Below are 20,228 nucleotides of genomic sequence, written 5' to 3' on the forward strand. Positions count from 1 at the left end.
AGAGAGTATACATTTAAGGCCACATGCAACGGGAGCCCAGCTGCAGATGCAGGTGGCATGAGGTACAGCCGAGTCTGACTGAGTGATGAGAGTCTTCATGAGGTTCTAACCAAGATGAAACACACTTAAGGTTCATTTGATATTAAGGCTAAGTATTTTTATTTGCCCCCAAACAGCACTATATAGTAAACCATCACAGAGGGGGAAGCAATTCTGCCTGATGGGTAGGGGTATCTTTACCTTGTTGATGACGTGTATCACTCCGTTTGTGGCTGCATTGTCACCGTCCACAATGGATGCTCCCTCAATGGTGATATTCTGCAACCACAAGCACAATTGGGGGGAGGTGAGTGTCCTTGGGGAACTGCATCACCTCTGGGGTGCCTGCCTCTTGAGCTGCGGTAACCATCAGAGTTTTGGGCCATATAGACAGTGACTGTCTACCAATCAAGAGCGATTGAGCACTAATCGTTTTTGTTTCATTTTCTTTTCCCACCTCGGTTTACAATCCCTCCTAGATCTTAGGGAGGAGGGATGTTTGCCTAACCCTGAGCATGCACGTTTCATGAACAGAGGTCATGGAAACACACCAGACCACCTGTCACATCTTGTTTTGTTAAAGGGGATGTTTTTATTGTGTTAGACACAGGAATGAACTTAAGAAAAATGTATGTTTAATGATTATCTCCTCAGAGTCAGGGCCTTGACTGATTTATCTTGGGACCTGGATAGCCTGTGACACCCCAGGTGGATGTTAACATTGCTAAGGAAATTGTTGGTTTGGAACACCAGTGGACTAGCCTTATTACAGTAATCACATGTGAGTAGACACAAAGGCATGTTGTAAATTAACGAACAATTTATGATGCCTACCTTTTGTGTGCACTGTGGTACTTCAGTATGTTATATACACTGTGCAATGATCTAATTAGGGTATTTTTGGCTCTGTCATTTGAATCATTCTTTCTTCCTTGGATGACAACATTCAAATCCCTTCTTCCAGCTATTTGACCGATTTTCCGAGAGCACCCGAGGTTGAATATAGGACTTCACATATGTGCTCTTCCACTGAGCTACGTCTCCAACCCACGTTTTACTTTTTATTTCAAAACAGGGACTCACTAAGTTGCCCAGGGCTGGCCATGACCTTACTCTATATCCAGGAAGCCTTGAACTTGTAGTCTTCCTGCCTGGGCCTCTGGAGTAGCTGGGATCACAGTTCCATGGCACCAAGCTGGGCTCACCTATTTATTTGTAGACTGTAGTGTTGTTAGGCAGATAGACACAGCTGTACAATATTCCTCAGTGTTCTTTCTCACTAGCTGAATCTTTGCACCATTATCTTTTGTAAAAAAGTATTTATTTTTTTGAGACATGGTCTCACTGTGCATCCCTGGCTGGCCTGGAGCTTGTTATAGAGATCAGGCTGACCTTGGACTCACAGAGAGCCACCTGCTTCTGCTTTCCTCAGGGCTGGGGTGAAAGGCATATGTCACCATGCCCAAAATATGTACCCAAAATCTTTATCTCATATATTTTATTTAAACAATTCAGAATATAATATGAATGTCATTAGAATTTCCAAAGATTTACAAAAGAAGGTTTATAAAATATCTATGGAAGCCCTTGTTAGTCTTCTGCTATCTACATTAGCCAACGAGCCTAATGTTTAGACTCAACTCAGTGGGTTCTTTTCTAATTCTCATAGGCTGAAAGGTAAGCTGGGAAGTTCTGGGCCTTTTCTGCCCATGGCTGAGGAGTCATGGTGGCGGCTGTTCCCACTTGCACGCTAGAACTCTCATTTTTCTCCACTCACGGGAAGACTAACATTTGATCACTCGCAGCCACTGAGCCAGAATTCCCCCTCAGATGGGCACGTGAGTCCTTAATAGACTCCTGGAACGCCAGAAAACCAGTTTCTCTGGAATCTCACTCTTCCATGGCCACTGCCCAGGCTCTAGCATCAAGATGCACGTGTGTGCACACTAGGTACTTATTACAGGCTTGCAGTCCGGCTAACTCACATGACATCCGGTTACTGGCGATGATTCTGTTAGGAGCTGTGGGTTACCAGTGTTACTTAACTCTGCACCAAAGCTGTGGCACTCACTGCCCTTTTCCCTCTCTAGGACATGTCAGGAGGAGCTCCATGGTCTGCATTTTGGATCACTGCTTCTGAAAGTCTTTGTCTTCTTTCTTAAATTTTTTTCATACAATATATTCTTTATCATGTTTTCACTTCCTTCAAGTCCTCCCAGATTCTCCCCACTTCCTTCCCTGACTTTATGTTCTTCTCTCTTACCCCCCCCCACAAAACACAAAAATGGGAATTAAAACAAAGGACAATAAGACAAAAGACGCCAAACAAAATGAAAAGAAACAGGTTCATTTTGTGTCAGTCAACTACTCCTAGGCATGGGGTCTGCCCTGGAGTATGGTTGATATACCCAGTGGCACTCCACTGGATAAACTGATTTTCCTTTAGTGATGGCTAATAGTGATTGTCGACTTGGTGGGATCCCGAATCACCGTGGAACAAGCCCCAGGGAATGTCTACAAGGGACTTTAAAAACTAGGTTAACCGAGGCAGGCCGACTTACCTTACGTATCAGAAACATTAGTGTATGAGCTGGAGTCTGGACCGCATAAACGATAGAAAGCTAGCCACTCTCCCTATTAATTTCTCCTGACTGTAGGCTGTGTGATCATCTGCCTTCAGCTCTTGCCATCATGACTTCCCCTCAAACTGTGAGCTGGACAAACCTTAAGTTGCTTTTCTCAAACGCTTGATCACAGTGACGAGAACATTAATGAATATACTGCTGCAGCCCAGTTGTTTTTGTTTTTTAAGTGTGTACATGTGTGATCATTGTTGCAACTGGGTGATGCTCACACAAGCTCCTGTAAATTCCCATCACAAAAACAGAGAGGACAGGATGAGTAAAGGTATCATGCTGCAGACAGCCGGATGACATCGTTCTTACCCCATCCGCCTTGTCCAGGTGAAGGAAGCTTCCTTGCAAGGATGTTGCTAGCATGCCGGAGGATGACAGGTTCTGCAGATCGGCTGCTCCGTATGTGCCTTGTACTGTGTGATATCTACAGCATCAGATCGTAAGGGTCACAGTCAATATCCATGCATCAGCTACTGTCACTGACCAGGAGAACAAGTCCTGGGGCAGACTAGCACCCTCAGACTTCACCTTTCCCCTGCAGTGGTCAGTCTCAGCTGGAATTAGTCATCAGCCACTCTGTGCCTTGCTGTAACATCTATCAAACGGGAATAAATTGTAGCATCTATCTCAGAGGTGTTGGCAGGGCTAACCAAATGATATGCAAAGCCCAGGACTTGGTTTAGAGTCAGCTGTTAACAGGTAAAGTCTCCTGACCCAGGGGAGGGTGGCTAGGGACGTCCTAGGACAGGAAGCATCACGTAGTTTCTCTGCACTGATGCCAGTCACACAACATGGAAAATAAGGTAAATGACACCCACTTTATCAGGGCTGGAATATTGTTCCGTGACAACCAGAAGTTTCTCTCATTCTTGTCCATGTCCTCAATGGCTTGCCGGGAAGGCACGAGGACAGTGAGATTCGGGGTGGCAGACAGCATGGATTGCAGGGAAGCATCCTGAGTCACAGGAGGAAAGAAGGTGGCCCGAATAGTGTTAGAGACTAGCTAGGCTGGCTTACGCCGTCAGAGATGATGGCTTTCCACGTGATATAATTCTAGAGGGAGAGAGGGCTGGGAAGATACTAGGCTTTCCCTCCCCAAGCCCACCCAGCCATTGACTGATGACTTACATTCTTTTCTGAGAATTTTTTTTTAATGTGTGGATTTTTATAACGATACAGACTTTCCTGATTGGGTCATACTTTGTCATCATAACTCTGAACGAAAAGCCAGTTAAATAGCCTTGATGTGTATGTATGTGCGTTGTGTGTGTGAGTTCTTTGATGTTTTTAGAGTGAGCGTTTGAGGAAAGTAGGGAGAATGAGGGCCTGGGTCAAACTTAAATGCGTCTCATTCATGCCCAGAAAGTCTACTGCTATGTTCAACCATTGTATGAAAAAAAAAATCAACCAAAAATGAAAACCAACTCCAAACACTAAATCTTGGTTTAGAGAACTTGCTGGTTTTCTGCTGGATACTCATGCTGGAACCGATGCGAAACATCCAATGCTATAGCATTAAAGCAGGTTGGGAGAAGTGTGTCCTGTCTGACCCGCTCCAGGGCTGGCATCGCGTGTGGGGGCGACACCGTTGTGCATGTGTGGCTGGAGGGAAGCCAACCTGCTCGGAGAGGGACCAGTTCCTTGATTGCCTGCAGGAAGAGGTGTACAGAGAGCCTCCACTGTAGAAACAAGTGGTCCCTGGAATGTTCTAGAATGGATGGGGAGCTGTTCTCTGAGGGAGCCCTGGCTAAGCAAGACCTATTTTGGTACAAACTTATTTAAAGAGACAAAGAATCTGTTAGGGTGTCTGACTAGGTCAGACATTGGAGCAGGGTGAGTCTGGACTCTGTACAATACTCTAGTGGGGTGAAGAGTAAGCTCTCCCAGCATGCTGAGCAGAGAGGAACAGAGAGCCAAGCATATACGAAGACGCTAGTGCACTAAACCTTGGTGCACTAGGGCATGAATTGTGTTATGCTTTCAAAGAGAGAACTAAGGTGGATAGTACCATCCTTATGTATTTGAACTGCGTGTAATTCAGCTGCCCCAGCTTAACCCGGGTCATCACTTCCCAGCTTGGCTCTACATGTTAGCACCAGTGTCCAGGCCAAGCCCCTGACTTATCAGATCAGAGTCTCCCGGGGTGCGGTGCCCCATGATTCTAAAGGGCAGGCAAGGTGAGGAGCTGCTTTTCAGCACCCCCCATTTCCTACCGCACAAACTCCAGTCCTCTAAAACGATTTGTGTTGCTGACATGAAGGTGCAAATGCAGGGACTCACATTTATCCACTGGTAAAACACAGCTGCTTCAGAGAGACGTGACAGTTCCTTATTCATTTGTTCAAGGGAGGGCAGGAGAAGGGGAGAGAACACAGAAACATCATCTCAGGGAGGTTCTGGACAGCCTGCCCCCGCCCTCGTGAGCTGTGCTCTCTGTAGAGCCAGGCTTCCCAGTCTTCTGTGAGAGCAAGAGCTGCAAATGGCCTTCACACTCAGGGGCCTGATTGTCCTCCAGAGGACATGACGGAGCAATGTTGCTATCTACAAAGTTCACACTTGAAAACCACATAACAAAGAGTAAAGACAAAGAAAAAAATGCAAAACAGATCTGATAATGTTTTCTATAAATTTTATAAATTTTGGATCATAGCTATTTTGGGGTGCATAGGCTTGTGGTCTATGGTTTGGACATTGCCTGTTAGACTGAGGTAAGTCTAGATTTTCCAATGTAAGGTCTTTCACATCAGAACTTAGCTGGTAAGAAACGGCAACTTAGACCCCAAGGAGATTTCGTGAGCTCAGGAAACAGCGCCCACTCAGAGCCAGTGAGGAGCTGAAGACTGGGGCAGGGGGTTAACGTGCCTGGACTCACACTGTGACTTTGCCAAGGCCTACGGACAGCTTCTTTGGAGGGATCTGAGCCATGCCTGGGTGAAGATGGGGCAGGGACAGGCAGGAACAGCAGAGGCTTTGAACTTTAGTTTTTTAGGAAGGTTAGGGACTTGGTGGGGAATTGGAACTGCTGGAGGGTTTGGGGACATGGACAGCACATGGGGGAGTCCAAGCTCCAGGTGTGGCTTAGGGGCAGCTTCTTGATGAATGAATGCCTATGAGAGGCAAAGGGTGGGGCCTTCCTGAACATTGCAGGGGTGAGTGTGTATGTGGGGGGCGGGGAGAGGTGCCATAGGAGCCTGGGGACCAGCTCTGGGGTGGCTTTTGTTTGGGAGGCTATAGGTCCTGGGGAATTTCTGGAAGGAAGGTTTCAGAGAAGAGGAACAAGAACCCGACTGCGTGAGAAGAACAATGGTGAGGAAAAAAATGTTAACAAGCCAGGACAAACTGCTAACAGAGGGGCCTATTGGCATGACCACCAGGTCTCCCAGCATCCCTCAGTCCCCAGCTGTTACAGGGTCCTTCTGGCTGTCATACCCTGACCCACTCTGAACTCTCCAGCCCAGAGGTTGGGCTGCCCTTCCCCCAGAGGCTCTTCCCTGTGGAATCGGCCATTTTGGCCACGTGGTCCTTTCGGACCTTCTACGTCTAGGCCCAGGCCACCCCTCTTGGTCAGTGGCTCCGCTCACACTGTCCTCTCCTCACATGGCCTGGCTCAGTCTGGGCTCTCCCAGGTGTCTGCCTCTGGCTCTGTTTTTCCTTTTGTCTATAACACACCATACCTAGGAGCAGTCATGTCCTCCTTTTCATTTCTTTTTTCATTTATCTGGTGTAGAAACCCAGGATTTTGATAACTGACAGAAATAAACTCCCCCACTTGATATTTATAGTGCAGTGTGGGGTGGGGTGGATGGAGAGCTAGTGATTGTTCAGTGTGACCCATACTGCATGGCTAGAACATGCTATACTGTTGATTAAATGTTGGGCCTGGAACTTAGACAGATACCAACATTTCAGGCAAGTAAACGTGCTTTGCCTTAGTTTATGGACCTGAGAAATGAGCATCATAAATGGCATTAATCCCAGATAGCTGTTGTGAGGTTTAAATGAGAAGCTGCTGCATAAATGACCCAGTAAGACACCTGGTACACAGAGGGTACTTGTGTGTGTACATGCTCGCACACACACACACACACACACGCGCGCGCACACACACACACTCCACCTCATTCAGGGTGGATAAACCCAGGGTGTTCTGGGTACCCAGGGGAGTCATAAGACCCAATGGAGAGCAGCCCAGCAGAGGTAGGCCAGCTGCTCACTTGGGAAGTTTGTGAGACATATTGGCAAACAAAAGTCATCAAATCTTCTCTGTGTGCCGAAAGCGCCAAAAATAAGCAGCTGCAGCTTGTGAAAACAAGTACCCCCCCCCCCCCCGAACGTGTGAGGTGTCTGCAAAAACCAGGCGTCCTCGTGTAGAGCCTCCCGGACAAAGGGTCCACAGAGGAAACACGTCTCAGGCTACCTTGGCCGAGACGTCCATTTTCCGGCCGTGTGCCCTCTCTGACTTTGCACGTGAGGGTCTCCCTAGGGACTTACCATGAGCACGTTCCCATAGCACAGGAGACCATTTCCCTCATAGCCCTCTTGACAAACGCAGCCCCACACGCCAGAGGCGTCGGCTTGACAGGCGGCCTGAGAGAAACCAAGATGGACATCGCGACTTGCTTTGATCACTCCCCGCTCCTCACTCGATGCTCTGCCTCACCACACACGGCCCAGAGGCCATACAGCCAGGTGACCACTCACTGAAACCTCTGAAACCAGGAGCCACGCCTCCTTCAAGTTGATTGCTCAGGGGTCTTGTGCTCGCCACAAGAAGTGGCCACACAACCTGATTTTTGTTCTTAAGAGTTTTCTGTGTTTTTAGAACTGAAGGAAGCATCATGTAACTCACCAGGGGGTGACATTTCTCTGCCTGTTCCAAGCATGAAATGACTGGCTCACAATCGATCCCATTTCCTCGGAATCCTTTCTTGCACTCACATTCATTCTGTAATTCCAGGAACACAGAAGGGATTACTGAAGCAAGCGCTCTCAAGCCTTGCACCCCGCTACACCGAAAAGCAGACCGTGGAAACCACAGCCATTCAACCCTCCTAAAGAACAGAGACTAGATTCCAGACTGCTAGTCACTGTACATAGCCAGCTGCCTTTGATTACTACATTATTGGTTACCATTAGCTCAACCACAGTCCTTTTTACTTTCTCTTAAAATCTTTGACTTCACAAAGGTCTATAAAGAGAGCTGAGACTCAATGGCTCTCGCAATAGAAAAGCCGACCCTGTTCCTAGAGAGAAAGGTTAAGCAAGCTGTGACTTGGTGGAGATCCATGGACACGCTATTGCCAGCTTGATGACACTCTGCTTAATTCTGATAATGCCTCCCTGTCGAGTAGATGGATTCAGGGCATCACTTCTGCATGGACAACCCACAGCACGTAGCCCAGCAGCTGATGTAGCTTCATGTAGCTAGTCAATGCCTCTCCTTCTTCAGGGCTTAGTCCCCTGCTACAGGAGGCAGGGTGCAGCCTCTATTCCAGCCCTCACTTGCCCCGTGGGGAGAATCAGTAGCTAACCGATAACATAGCGGTGACAGTGACATAGACACAGGAGAACATTTTCAGGTCCATGGCAGACAATGGACAGATGAAGCTACAGTCCATCACTGCCGTGTAAAGGAAACAAACTAACAACCTGAGCAAAGAAAAGGCCAGAAGGAAAACCAGCCACATCGACTAGTAATGAATTTCCCATCTTGTCTCCCCAGCTGTTTCCCACGAAAATGCAATATCCTGACATTTCAAACACGATTTTAAAAGAATTTCTTCAATTGAGTTAAACAGCACAGCTGTTTGGTTTAAATGTTAAAACAGCTGTTTTGGGGTTATCGGGGAACCAACAACAAACCCAGAGAAAGACGGAAGTGCGTCAAAAGATGAACGAGAAGGGTCTGATCTTAACAAACGGAAAAAGAAGGGACACAGGATTTGTGGAGTCACTGGCTGCTAAGGTGCGTCTGGGGCTAGACTACTGTTCAGAGGGGGTGGGCGGGCTTAGAATGGTCTCTGAGGATGCTCTTTTAGAAGTGGGACCCTGCTGGGCCCTGAGGGAGGACAAGCGAGCAGGGGAAGGCATTCAGACTGAGGGAAGCTGTCAAGAAAGATGAAGAGATGTAAGGAAGTTTGACTGACTGGAGAAGGGCTGTTTAGGGTGGGTTTTGGAAGCATATATACACCCCAGTGGGAGCTGACACAAGATCTTTCAGCTGGAGGAAGAAGTGAACAAAACTTCCATTGTATAAATTTTGTTTTCAGCAGCGGCGCCTGCTCTGTGAGCTTTATAAGGCAAGCGTGTATATTATATGTGTGTGGACACTATTTTATATCCACATGAAAGCCAAGCGCACCCTGCGTATGGTTGACCACAGCTCATCAACTAGAGGCTTAGTTCCCTCCACCTGCTGTCAGCACAGCACCTCCGTGTCCCCAGCCCTAATACTCCTTCATGCCTTTCATCCAGACATGGCTTGTCTCTTTAAAGCAACATTCGCTTTAGTGTGTCTAAAACCTTCTAAACCAACTGCAACCAAGTGAAGGCCCTCTTAGGCGGGGCTTATTTGATTTCCTAAAGATGTCATAGAGGCCCTCTCTTTCTTCCATCTCCCCTCATGGCGTTTAACATTTGTTTATAGGAAGAGGGTACAGATGCTGTCCATGCTGGAGTCTCTTCTTCAACCTCGAACTCATCTGTTAAAGTCCTGCAGCCCCCAGAACATGATCTTGTTTAGAAATAGGGTAGTTGTTGTGCATGTGATTTAAGATGAGGTCCTGTTGGAGTAGCCAGGACCCTGACTCCAATCTGACTCTAGAATCCATGTGAAAACATGAACGCAGGAGATGTGTGCACACAGAGAGCACGCCATGGGAATGCCAAGCTGGAGGTCAGTTAATGTGTCTCTACCAAAAAGGGCCAGCAGGCCACCCAGGGCTAGGGGAGGAACAGGGGACAGGCTCCCCCAGGGTCCCTGAGAAGGAGGCATCAGCTGACTTTGATCTCAGACCTCCAGATTATGAGACAATATGTTTGTTGTTCTCTGAGGCCCAGCTATGGCAAGGCCTGGAAAATGAATACAGACACCAGGGCATTTCTCTCTGCCCTTCTCAAAGGCAGTCTGGTAACACAACGAACCAAGGTGCAGTCATTTTCTGAGTGCTTGGTGAGGCGTGAGTCTGCAGTGGTCTCCGCCATGATTATCCTCCCGAGGGCTCATTTGAGAGCTCCTTCTCTCTAGACCCCTGCGCAAGCTCTGCTGTCAGAGAAATCAGAAGGGTAATGGGACAGCAGCCACCAGACACCGTGATGCGACAGGCAGACCATGTGCTCCCTCGGCGTGGGCTTTAAAGCACTCGTCACTTTGTCACTCAGGTGGGTCTGCCACCTTACATGAGATCTTTTGCCTAGCATGACTTGTGGGCCTTGGCCTTAGTCCTTGATCGTCTCCCACAACCAACTCAGTTCACAAGGAGAGTCAGACGAGTGAGAGACCGTGCAAATGCTTACGTAAGCATCTGTTTTATTTTGTTTGCTGCCATCTGCTCTCTTTCTAGAAAATAGCATCGGGGACACCACTATTCTCTCTTCTGGTTTATGTAACAGAACATGGTTTCCCCTCAGCCCAGGTCCCCAGCAGAGAGCGTAAGATTGAGTTTGTCCCTGCCTGTACAGACCCTGGCCATGGGGCCTGATTTCTGCCTGGGCTGACAGGAATGAGGAGGTCATGAGAGTGATCAATTTGAGCCAACAAGAGAAAAGGGATCCTGGGTTTAGGTAGAAGCAATCACAAGATGTACGCTGTTGTGCCTAAGAGAGCAGGAGCAAGGCTGGAGCTGTCGGAGGACGTCTGACCCAGGAGACTGGGCAGAAGTTGGGGCCAGACAGACCACCATCGTGTGTCCCTGTGAGCCCTGCACTGTACCACACCTGCATCTGCATGTGGTCATTACAGCTGTGCAAGCCATAGAACTCCCCCATCCATCTTCTTAAGGATTTTTGGTAAAGCATGCCTGATCAAACTCACCACTGCAACTTCCATTTCACACTCCAATGGCGTCAGCCATACTCCTACTGCTGCCCCTCCTCCATCACTGTCGCGGCTCCAGAACTTTCCTCATCTCCACGACCTGAAACCCCCTGCTCATGACCTACCCCATCCCCCACACCAGGCCCTGGCAGCTGCGTTTCCACCCTCTGCCTTTATAAATCTGACTCCTCTAGCGATTCCATAGGAAAGGAGCCATGTCCCCCAGGCTGCTTCTGAGGTCTCCAAGTTCATCTAGGCTGTGGCATGGGCCAGAGATTCCTTCCTAAGACTGAGGTTTCGTTATTTGTTGCTTCAAGTTTTGATCAGTGTGAACCATGCTCTGAGCATCATGGTTATACAAGTATCCCTCGGAGGCCATGCTTTTAATTCTTTTTGGGCAGTTGAATTATTGTTTCCTATGGCCATCCCATCTTTAATTTTCTGGAGAGTTGCTATTCTATTTTCCATGGCCATGCCATTTTTTTAATTCTCACCAGGAATGCACAGGGAACTGGATTTTCTGTTACAACCAGATTGCCCAATGATCCAAATATGTCCTTATACTTTCCCCACTCCTAGTCATCACTGCCTAAGAAACACCCATTGTGGTCTGTGGTGCTTTGAATGAGAATGGTCCCCATAGGCTCAGATATCTGGATGCTTGGTCCTTAGTTGATGGAACTGTTTTGGGAAGGATTAGGAGGTGTGGCCTTATTGGAGGAGGTGTGCCTTTGTTGGAAGAGGTATGTCACTGGGGGAGGGATCTGAGGTTTACAGAACCTATGCCAGGCCCAGTCTCTCTCTGCTTCCAACTTGTAGATAAGATGTAAACTCTCAGCGACTGCTCCAGCGTCATGCCTGCTGGCCTGTTTCCATGTTCTCCACCATGATAGTCATGGACTGACCCTCTGAAACTGTAGACAACCCCCAATTAATTGTTTCCTTTTCTAAGTTGCCTTAGTTATGGTGTCTCGTCACAGCAACAGCGCAGTGCCTAAGACATGGTCTAAGTCACTGAGATATTAGCATAATGAGCCCTCAGCGCTATGAAGAGACACTGACCTGAAGGGACCTAGAAGGTTCCCTGGGCTGGGTAGTGTTCTGCATGCTGCTGGCTGCACAGTCCCGTTTCCTCTTACCCTGTCTCTTGGTCACCGCACTACCCTCTAGCCACCTCTGAGGGGATCACACTAGAAAGACCTCCAAGAAGACCCCTTTGTTTGGTGGTGATGAGATTCCAAGGAGCCCCAGGACTTCTGTCTGTTTAGGGGCCAGCCACCCTTTTATCACCCTGTAAGTGCTAGCTCTGAACAGCTTCCACAGGGGAGACACTCGGTACCTATTCCTGGCGCCAGGAGGAAGGAGGAGAAAAAACAGCATTTGAGGCTCCTAGAGACCTCCTTCCCTGGCACCTCCTTCCCTGGCACCTCCTTCCCTGGCACTTTCACTAGGCCAGAACTTCACTGGTTGGGTGAATTCTGTCTGAGAGCAAACAAGGGGCATGATCTAGCTTCAGGATCTCACCAAGCACCATTCAAGGACCGCAATGCCCCAGTTCCTAACACATGTAAGGGAATGTGTCCTTTAAAGCAGAAGGATCATGAGGAAAGGGCTTAGAGTCATCACAGGAAGCAAGGTTAGGCCTTGCACAGTGCCCAACTTCATGGGAAACACACATTTCTCAATGAAACAACCTGCAGGTTTAACAAAGTCCAGCAAAGTCTCACAGATGTGAGAGATTGTGTCATCACTCAAAGGTGTGTGTGCGCGCGCATGTGTGTGTGTATATGGGGGAGAGTGTGTGTGCATGTGTGTGTGTAAGTATGGGGGAAAGTGTGTAAGTGTATGGTGGAGAGTTTGTATGCATGTGTGTATGTGTGTGCGTGTGTGTGCGCGCGCGCGCGCGCGCGTGAGAGAGAGAGAGAGAGAGAGAGAGAGAGAGAGAGAGAGAGAGAGAGAGAGGAGAGCGCATATATCCTTTATATCCTGGTTCTTCCTTCTGGGCCTTGTGTTCCCTTGACCTTATGGAGCCTAAACTGTTTTTTGGGGAAGGAGGGCAGGTGGAACGGATGGGAAGTGGGCACCTGTCATCTCCTTTCCTACAATCTTAATTTAGTTAGTATCTTTTCCCCTGTAACTCCCTAATTAATTCCCAGGCAGTAGCCTCTGCCTCCTTTCATGAAATGAAGCCACCTAAAATTGGTAACAAGCTCTAGAGTGTTCTAGATACACACATGTGGTCCCTGGGGGTTGACTGAGACATCTCTGCGTTCTGACTCACATCTCTGCATTCTGACTCACAGCGAGCTTGATTTGCTGTGCCGCAGAGCAAAGTCACTAACTACTCAGTGTCTCAGCTCCTCTGCAGTACGGCGTCACAATGACGCCAATGTCACAGACCCATCATGATAATGCACCCATTCTCCCGACCACAAATGGGGGCAAAAGTCATAGAAACGTCAGAACAAAGTACTTCTATGGTTGTGACAAAAAAAGCCACAACAGGAATTCTGCTCCCTCTTTTCTTTCTCCCTCAAGTTACCTACCTGCCCGGGGCCTACGTATAAACAGGTGGCATTGTCATGGCAGCCGCCTGTGCCAGGCAGCAGGCAGTTGTTGATCGCCACACAGTCTCTTCCGTCCCCTGTCCAGCCCTGCTGGCACACACAGACATGTGCCCCTGTGCCAGTTCGGATGCACTCAGCCTGCAGGAAGAACAAAGGCAAGACCTTTGAAACCGTAGTCCCCCTTCATGGGGCCCAGTGCCGGAAAGGATCTGGAAGAATGTTCTAGAAGCATGTATTTGCCTGGCGTGCAATGGAAATGACGACGATGCTTATTCACACAAATGTAATAAACCAGCTGGGTGATCTCAAGGGGAAGGTGTTGGACCTGGTCAGCTAAGGGCTACACCTCTCACTGCCTTGTGTTACCGATTCAGCCAGAGATGGCTTTTATTGATTTATAGAAGCAAAGAATCCTCTAGAGCAGCGGTTCTCAACCTTTCTAAGGCTGGGACCCATTAACAGTGCCCCATGCTGTGGTGACTCCCAACCATAAGATTATTTTCCTTGCTTCTTCATAACTGCAAGTTTGCCACTGGTATGAATCACAATGTAAATATCTGATATGCAACCCTGTGAAAAGGTCATTTGACCCCAAGCGGGTCATGACCCATGGGTTGAGAACCGTTGCTCTGGAGAACAACACTGTGATTATCTGTATTTTACAGATGGGGAAACAGGCCACCAGTGTCACCCAGCTACAGAGAGAAGCACGACTCTAGGGCTCCAGGATACTAGGGTCCAAGATCCTCTAAGCGATATTACAGCTCTTGATCTAGGGTTGGGATGGGCAACATTGTCAACTTGGCAGCGTCTAGATTCACACAGGAGACAAACATCTGGGTGTGTCTGCCAGGAGTTTCTAATTAGGTTAACGGATGTGAGAAGACCCACTCTGATCGTGGCTGGAACTACACATCTGTATAGAACCCAACAGGCTTTGGCAGATGTCACTGCCTTCCACTATCTAAGGGAGCACGGCAGGTTATTTTTTCCTTTAAGAAACGTCTTTCGTCTCCACGGAGTGACTTCATTTAGTGGTTTCTTGCTGTGTTACTTGTAAAAAGCAAACAACATGAAAGGAAGCAAAAGCCAGGGCTCTTGGCTCTGAGAAACGGCACTCACGTTTGAACTACAGCCTCCTCTGGAGGTTGATCCCACGCAAGGGTCCTTCTTAGAACAGAGGGTTCCGTCTCCTTCGTAGCCCTCATTGCAGACACAGCTGTGAAGGACAGAATGCGTACAGTCAGCCCAGGATACCCAGCGCTGGCTACACAGGTGCATGCAGCCAGCTAGGGAGGAGCCCCATGTGCCCGGGATCATAGTGGTTTGTTCTGTGCAGAGAGCCTGGGTGCAAGCAGGTATGGATGATTTGGGGGTCTGCAGTCAGGACTCTACCTTAGCCATTGTGTGGCCTGCCTGAGTCTCTTCACGACTGGGACACTATCTTCTCATTTGGAAAATGGCACTGATACTGCGGGGAGCTCATCAGAGTTCACTGGCGCCATTGGGTGCAGTGGTGGCAGCTGGCCTGCTCTGACCGGACCTGAACTGCACTGTTTATTACCCGTTCCATGCTAGTTTTATTCCTCTGCTTCAGCAAAGACAAAAACTGTCTGTGGCACAGGTGTGAAGATACTTGAACATGTTAACAGGTGAGACCCCTCTCCCCTTCTCTGGTCCTTCACATAACACCCCCAGACAGACAGATGGACAGACACACACTCATGTGTACCTCCTGTGATATGACAATTTCTGTCTTATTCTGCTTTCAGACATCCCTTTCAAAATACTCTACCATAATACTTTTGCTGTCTAATGTGGGTCATTTGCTCATCCATTCATTGGTTTGATCAAATCTATTGAACGCCCTGTGATAGAGGCCGGGATACCATGTGGCTTCCCTCAATCCTCCATGTCCCCCTGAAACTTCAGCAACATGTGCTTAGAAAACTATAGACTATTTATCCAGGATCAAGTTTCCCAGAGGAAGTGATTTGTCTGGCATTCACACACAGAGAGAGTTTGATTTGTTCCAACACAGGTCTCTGTGCTGCCTGAGGTCATGCAGAACATGCAGACATCCCGCTGCGGGTGGGCTGGTACTCTCACAGGCGATTTTAGGCATACACACTGCCATAGTTCCCAGTTCCTGAGGCAGACACATCACGTAACCACAGGAAAGACACAAAGCCTGCTCTCTTTAGGGTGACAGTCCCCCAAAAGTAACTATTCAAATACAACTTAAGGAACCATGCCAGACAGGGCTGGGATTGCGGACATCCTCTGTATCCTCCAGGGTACTGGAGGTGGATATTGCCTCTGCACCAGAGGAGAGCAAGCTTTCTGAGGGCATTTGCTACCCCTAAAGCTGCTCTAGCTCTTACACAGTTAAGGAAATGGACGGCAGTCCCTTCCATTGTTCGACTTCATGGCGAACGCCCTTCACAGGGGAGCTGCTCTTGACACCTTTGGAAGTAAAGATGTCTTCAAAGCATGGACAATTTATTGCTTCCTTCTGTGATGGTTTAACATTGACTGACAGTTTGATCGAACACAGAATTGCCTGCCTATGAGACAGGCCTCCGGGCGTGCCTGTGAGAGACTGTCTAGCTTAGGTTAGTCTCTGGGCACATGTGTGAGGGGACATGCATATTTGGTCAACTGGATGGGAAATCCTACTTGAATATGGGCAGCATCATTTCACAGCCTGGGGTCCAGGACTAAATAAAGAGAAAACTGAGCACACGTGCTCATCTCTCTCTTTCCTAACTGTAGATGCCTTGTGACCAAGTGCTTCAAGCTCCCGCCACCATGGAGTCCCTGCCAAGACGGCTGGACCTTGAAACTGTTTGTGAGTCAAAATAAATTCTCAGCCCTTAAGTTGCCTTGTTGGGGCATTTTGTCTCAAGAGTCACACAAAAAATGCTTCCTCCTTCCTCCTCTTCCTTATTTTCCTTTTGTTTTTTTTAAGTTATGATTTATTTATGTGTGTCTGTGTGTGTGTGCAAGCACATGTTCTCACACACACATGCAACGCGCATGAATGCACCCCTAGTGGCCAAAAGATGGTGGTGGGTCCCTTGGGGCTGTAGTTGCGGGCATGGGTGTTAAGAAGACAACTCGGCTCCTCGGGAGAAGCAGCAACCGCTCTTACCTGCTGAACCTCCTCTCTACCCCCCTTTTTCGGATTTTAAAGCAAGGTCTTGCTGTAGCCCTGGTTGGCCTGGCACTTGCAGCAATCCCCTTGGAGTGCAGAAATTGTAATATGTATACCCGTAACCTTCATTGTTTCTTAAATGTGCTCATAATAAGGACAGATCCAGGCCGGGACACCACGCTTTTACATTCTTTTCACCGCTACCACTGTTGTTAGGCAGGGTTCATCACTACCGATGAGGAGAGTAAAGCTCAGAGAGGTAAACTAACTTGCCTAAGGTCACGCAGCTGGTGCATTTCAAAGCAAGGGAAAGCTAAAAGCTGGATTCCGCTCGTCTTAGCTCCCACAAGAGCCGCCATACTGTCAGCCGGGCAGAGCGTGCCTGACTTTATCAAGCACGTGGTCCGGGCTGGCTCCACCCACAGGTGGCGCGGCTGCCTTCCTTTCCCACGCCTACCTGGCCGTCCCATTGCTGTATTCACAGGTGGCATGGATGTGACAGAGCTGTACATAGGGCCCACAGGATGAGGGCTTCTTGTCGCAGAACCTCCCGGAAGTGCCCTCTCGGCATGTTCCCGAGAGGCAGGCTCCGTCGCTGTCTATGCGGTTATCACACGCTCCGTGGACACACAGGCAGGCTGCAGGAGAAGGACACAGGCTGTTGAGGGCCTGGAGGACCGTTTCCTGTTGGAACACAGTACTGTGGAGGGTGGGAACTGTCTCCACCCCCACGCAGTGCTGTCGAATCAGGAGGATATACTGGTTCCCAGTGTGCCCTCTGCATCTGTGTGTGGGCGTGGAGGAGAAGGTGGTTCGTGATGTGGCGAAAAGAGCCAAGGAACCCGATTTCCAACTACTCTGTGGTTGGAGACGCTAGCTGAGGAGTTTCTCACTTTTTGAAAACATTCGAGAATAACTAGGCAAGATTTCTTCTGTTTGTAGAACTCCGGATGGGATCAGGTGTTCATTCTGCATTTGGAATCACAGCAAACCTAGTGATAGTTAGTGGCCGGTATCTGGGCCCGACTTCATTCGAGGTCCTGGCCTGGCTTCTCGCCATCCCACTAACCTCCCTCTGTGCCACAGCGTAAGTACGTTCTACATTTTAGATGCATAGGCAGAGGCCCAGAGAGCGGAAGCAAACCGTCCAATTGGTCTGCGAGTTCCCAGTCAAATACGCTGCAAAGGAAGGGTGTGTGTTCACACCAAATGTGCGGGGCTAGTGGGGGGTAGCAATAAACGTGACTTGGTCTATTGATTGTTTAGTAGATATAATTTCTGCGCTAGAAGCCCCTAGTTATGATCTGGATTGATACTGTGAGCAACCTGTGATGTATTCTTGAAATATATATTTGAGACAGGGTTTCTCAGAAGCTTTGGAGCCTGCCCTAAAACTAGCTTTTATAGACCAGGCTGGTTTCGAACTCACAGAGATCCTCCTGCCTCTACCTCCCAAGAGCTGAGATTAAAGGCGTGCACCACCACTGCCTGGTTCCTGATTTTGTATCTGTGACCCACAGATCAAAAATATTTAAAAAATCTCTATGTCTGTTTTAAACGTATCCATATCTTTCTCTTGTCACCATTGTCTAAAAATTATAACCAGGCTTCTATAGTATTTGTAGGTGACTCCCCTGGAGGGCACTCACGTGTGAGGCTGTGTATGGGGTCCAGGCAAAGACAAGGGCTTTTAATGTGGAGGACTAGAGCAGCTGCGCCATTCAGTGGCAATGAGGAGTGTTGGGACCAATCCCCAGGGCTCTGAGGACAACTCTGCAACCTTGTCTTCATTATCTGAACAGAGACACTGTAACACTTTCTCCACTGAACTAGAAATAAGCATTTGACTTTTTGGCTGGCCTGACTTCATGGGAGGCTCTGGCCTATTCCTTTCACTTTGTTACATCCTGATTTTAGCTTAGACACGGGCATCTAAAAATGCATACAGTTAAATATACATATGAAGTCATTTTAAAGAAGGCTCCTTTTCTGCGAGTGTTAGAGCTACCTTTGAATATGTCCACAGTGGGACTTTCTATATGTTCTACAGACTTTTTGATACCTGTGCCCCTGAGGTGTGGTTATGGCTGTCATAATAACAGCAAAACAAACAAGCAAACAAAAAACAAAAAACAGTAAGAGGTCACAACAGTAGCCAGCATGTTTTCAGTATGTATGATGTGCTAGGCGTGTCCTTGGGAGAGCTTTCCACATATAAGTTGTGATGAATTTATAAAATGCTTATTATTGCCTCTGCCTTTATCTCCTTTGCTCTTTGAGGGTGCACTCATCCAAAGTCACGATTCTAAAATGGAGGCACTGGTGGGTAAGGATCATTTGAGAGGGAGCAGATCTATTTCTCGAAAGAGACTCTATTTACGTCTTCACGAACACAGAAAGTGTTTTCTAAAGTGTAGTGGCCAGATCAGCACTGCCGGTAGCCCCCTCCCCATCCCCGAAAGCTGTTAAAAGTGCATTTTCTCTGACTCATCCCAGAGAGAATCAGAAACTCGGCCCTGTGTGCCCAGCTGTCTGGCACATGCTGTAGTTTGGGAAGCATCACTTAATAAACCCATGCTGGGATGATAACGACCACAGGCGGAATCCACAAGACAGCAGACCACATCATCAGCATCCTTGGGATGAGCACGAACCCACGGACAGGAGCTAGAGGCCCCACTTACTTCTGTTACAACGAGGTCCATATCTGTTGGGGTCGGAGCAGAACTGGCACCTGGAGCCTTGGAAGCCATCCTCACAGATGCAGGTCCCGTTGCCGCTGAGGCCATCTATGCACTGAGAACAAAGGCAGTCCCGTGGGCCATTAGGACACATGTGACAAAGAAGGAGAAGCAGATGCTTTTGATTCATGCCTTGAACTTGAACTCAGGCTCGGTCCCACCGGAAGTGACTTCCCACTCCTCACAGAGGTTGAGTCATCTTGCTATCACGTAGGATGTAAAAATAGCACCCAGCTCGGGCATCCTGATCTAGGATTTAGAACCTTAAGGGACAAGGTGCAAGGGTGTGCTGTATAGCTGTTTCCTCTGAACTGAAACATTCTGCAAGGAGCGAGGCTCAGCACGGCTCAGGAAGCTCACAAGACACGAGAACCAAGAAGCCTAAATGATTATGACCTCAAGGAGCCTCAGGGAGCTTAGGTGAGCAGGGAACACTGGCTGAGGCCGGAGACTCTTCTGTGGGGTCGGAGAGATGGGCAGGCAGGTCCACTGTGGACACAGCTTTCTTGAGTTACCTACCACTAAGGCTGGGGTGGGCCTTTGCAGTGATGTGGCTGCTCAGCCACCCTTGGATGTAAGCCCAGTGAACTCACTGGTTCGTCAAGACAGACCCGGATGACTTGTTTCTCCCCAGTACTCTCTCTGGGGTGAATAGAACTGTTCATGTCTCCTCAGAATGAGCCATACCACAGAATGTGAAGTGAGACACTTCACTCAATGCTGAGGGGGTGGTAGTAATCATCAGAGGCCTTCAGATGAGGTTGGGCTCTGTTCTCTCTACATCCTTGCTTGCTCAGTGTGTTACCTCCATTGTAAATCTCACTTGCTCGCCTACTGTTTTGGTTTGAAGGAAAACGGCCCCCAAAGGGAGTGGCACTATTAGGAGGTGTGGCCTTGTTGGAGGAAGTGTGTCACTGTGGGAGCGGGCTTTGAGGTCCCTTTTGCTCTAGCTTCCCTCAGTACAGAAGTCAGTTGACTTCCTGCTGCCTCTGAGTCAAGATGTGGAACTCTCAGCTCCAGCACCACATCTGCCTGCATGCCGCCATGCTCCCC

The 20,228-nt window shown here is 48.5% G+C and overlaps 1 protein-coding gene across 1 annotated transcript in view; it reads right to left on the reverse strand.

The window, feature by feature from the left end:
* The window catches only part of Stab2 (stabilin 2), a 149,014-nt gene that overhangs the window by 72,517 nt on the left and 56,269 nt on the right, over window positions 1-20,228 (reverse strand). Inside the window, exons 24-33 of the mRNA XM_057757406.1 lie at window positions 19,119-19,230; window positions 16,892-17,072; window positions 14,400-14,496; window positions 13,257-13,415; window positions 7,525-7,620; window positions 7,167-7,262; window positions 4,956-5,003; window positions 3,494-3,630; window positions 2,985-3,099; window positions 241-318 (exon numbers count right to left, since the gene is read on the reverse strand). Coding sequence (XP_057613389.1) covers window positions 241-318; window positions 2,985-3,099; window positions 3,494-3,630; window positions 4,956-5,003; window positions 7,167-7,262; window positions 7,525-7,620; window positions 13,257-13,415; window positions 14,400-14,496; window positions 16,892-17,072; window positions 19,119-19,230 — 1,119 coding nt within the window. The remainder of the gene's footprint in view (window positions 1-240; window positions 319-2,984; window positions 3,100-3,493; window positions 3,631-4,955; window positions 5,004-7,166; window positions 7,263-7,524; window positions 7,621-13,256; window positions 13,416-14,399; window positions 14,497-16,891; window positions 17,073-19,118; window positions 19,231-20,228) is intronic.

The sequence above is a fragment of the Chionomys nivalis genome, chromosome 25, assembly GCF_950005125.1.
Source record: "Chionomys nivalis chromosome 25, mChiNiv1.1, whole genome shotgun sequence".
In the NCBI taxonomy this organism is placed as follows: domain Eukaryota; kingdom Metazoa; phylum Chordata; class Mammalia; order Rodentia; family Cricetidae; genus Chionomys; species Chionomys nivalis.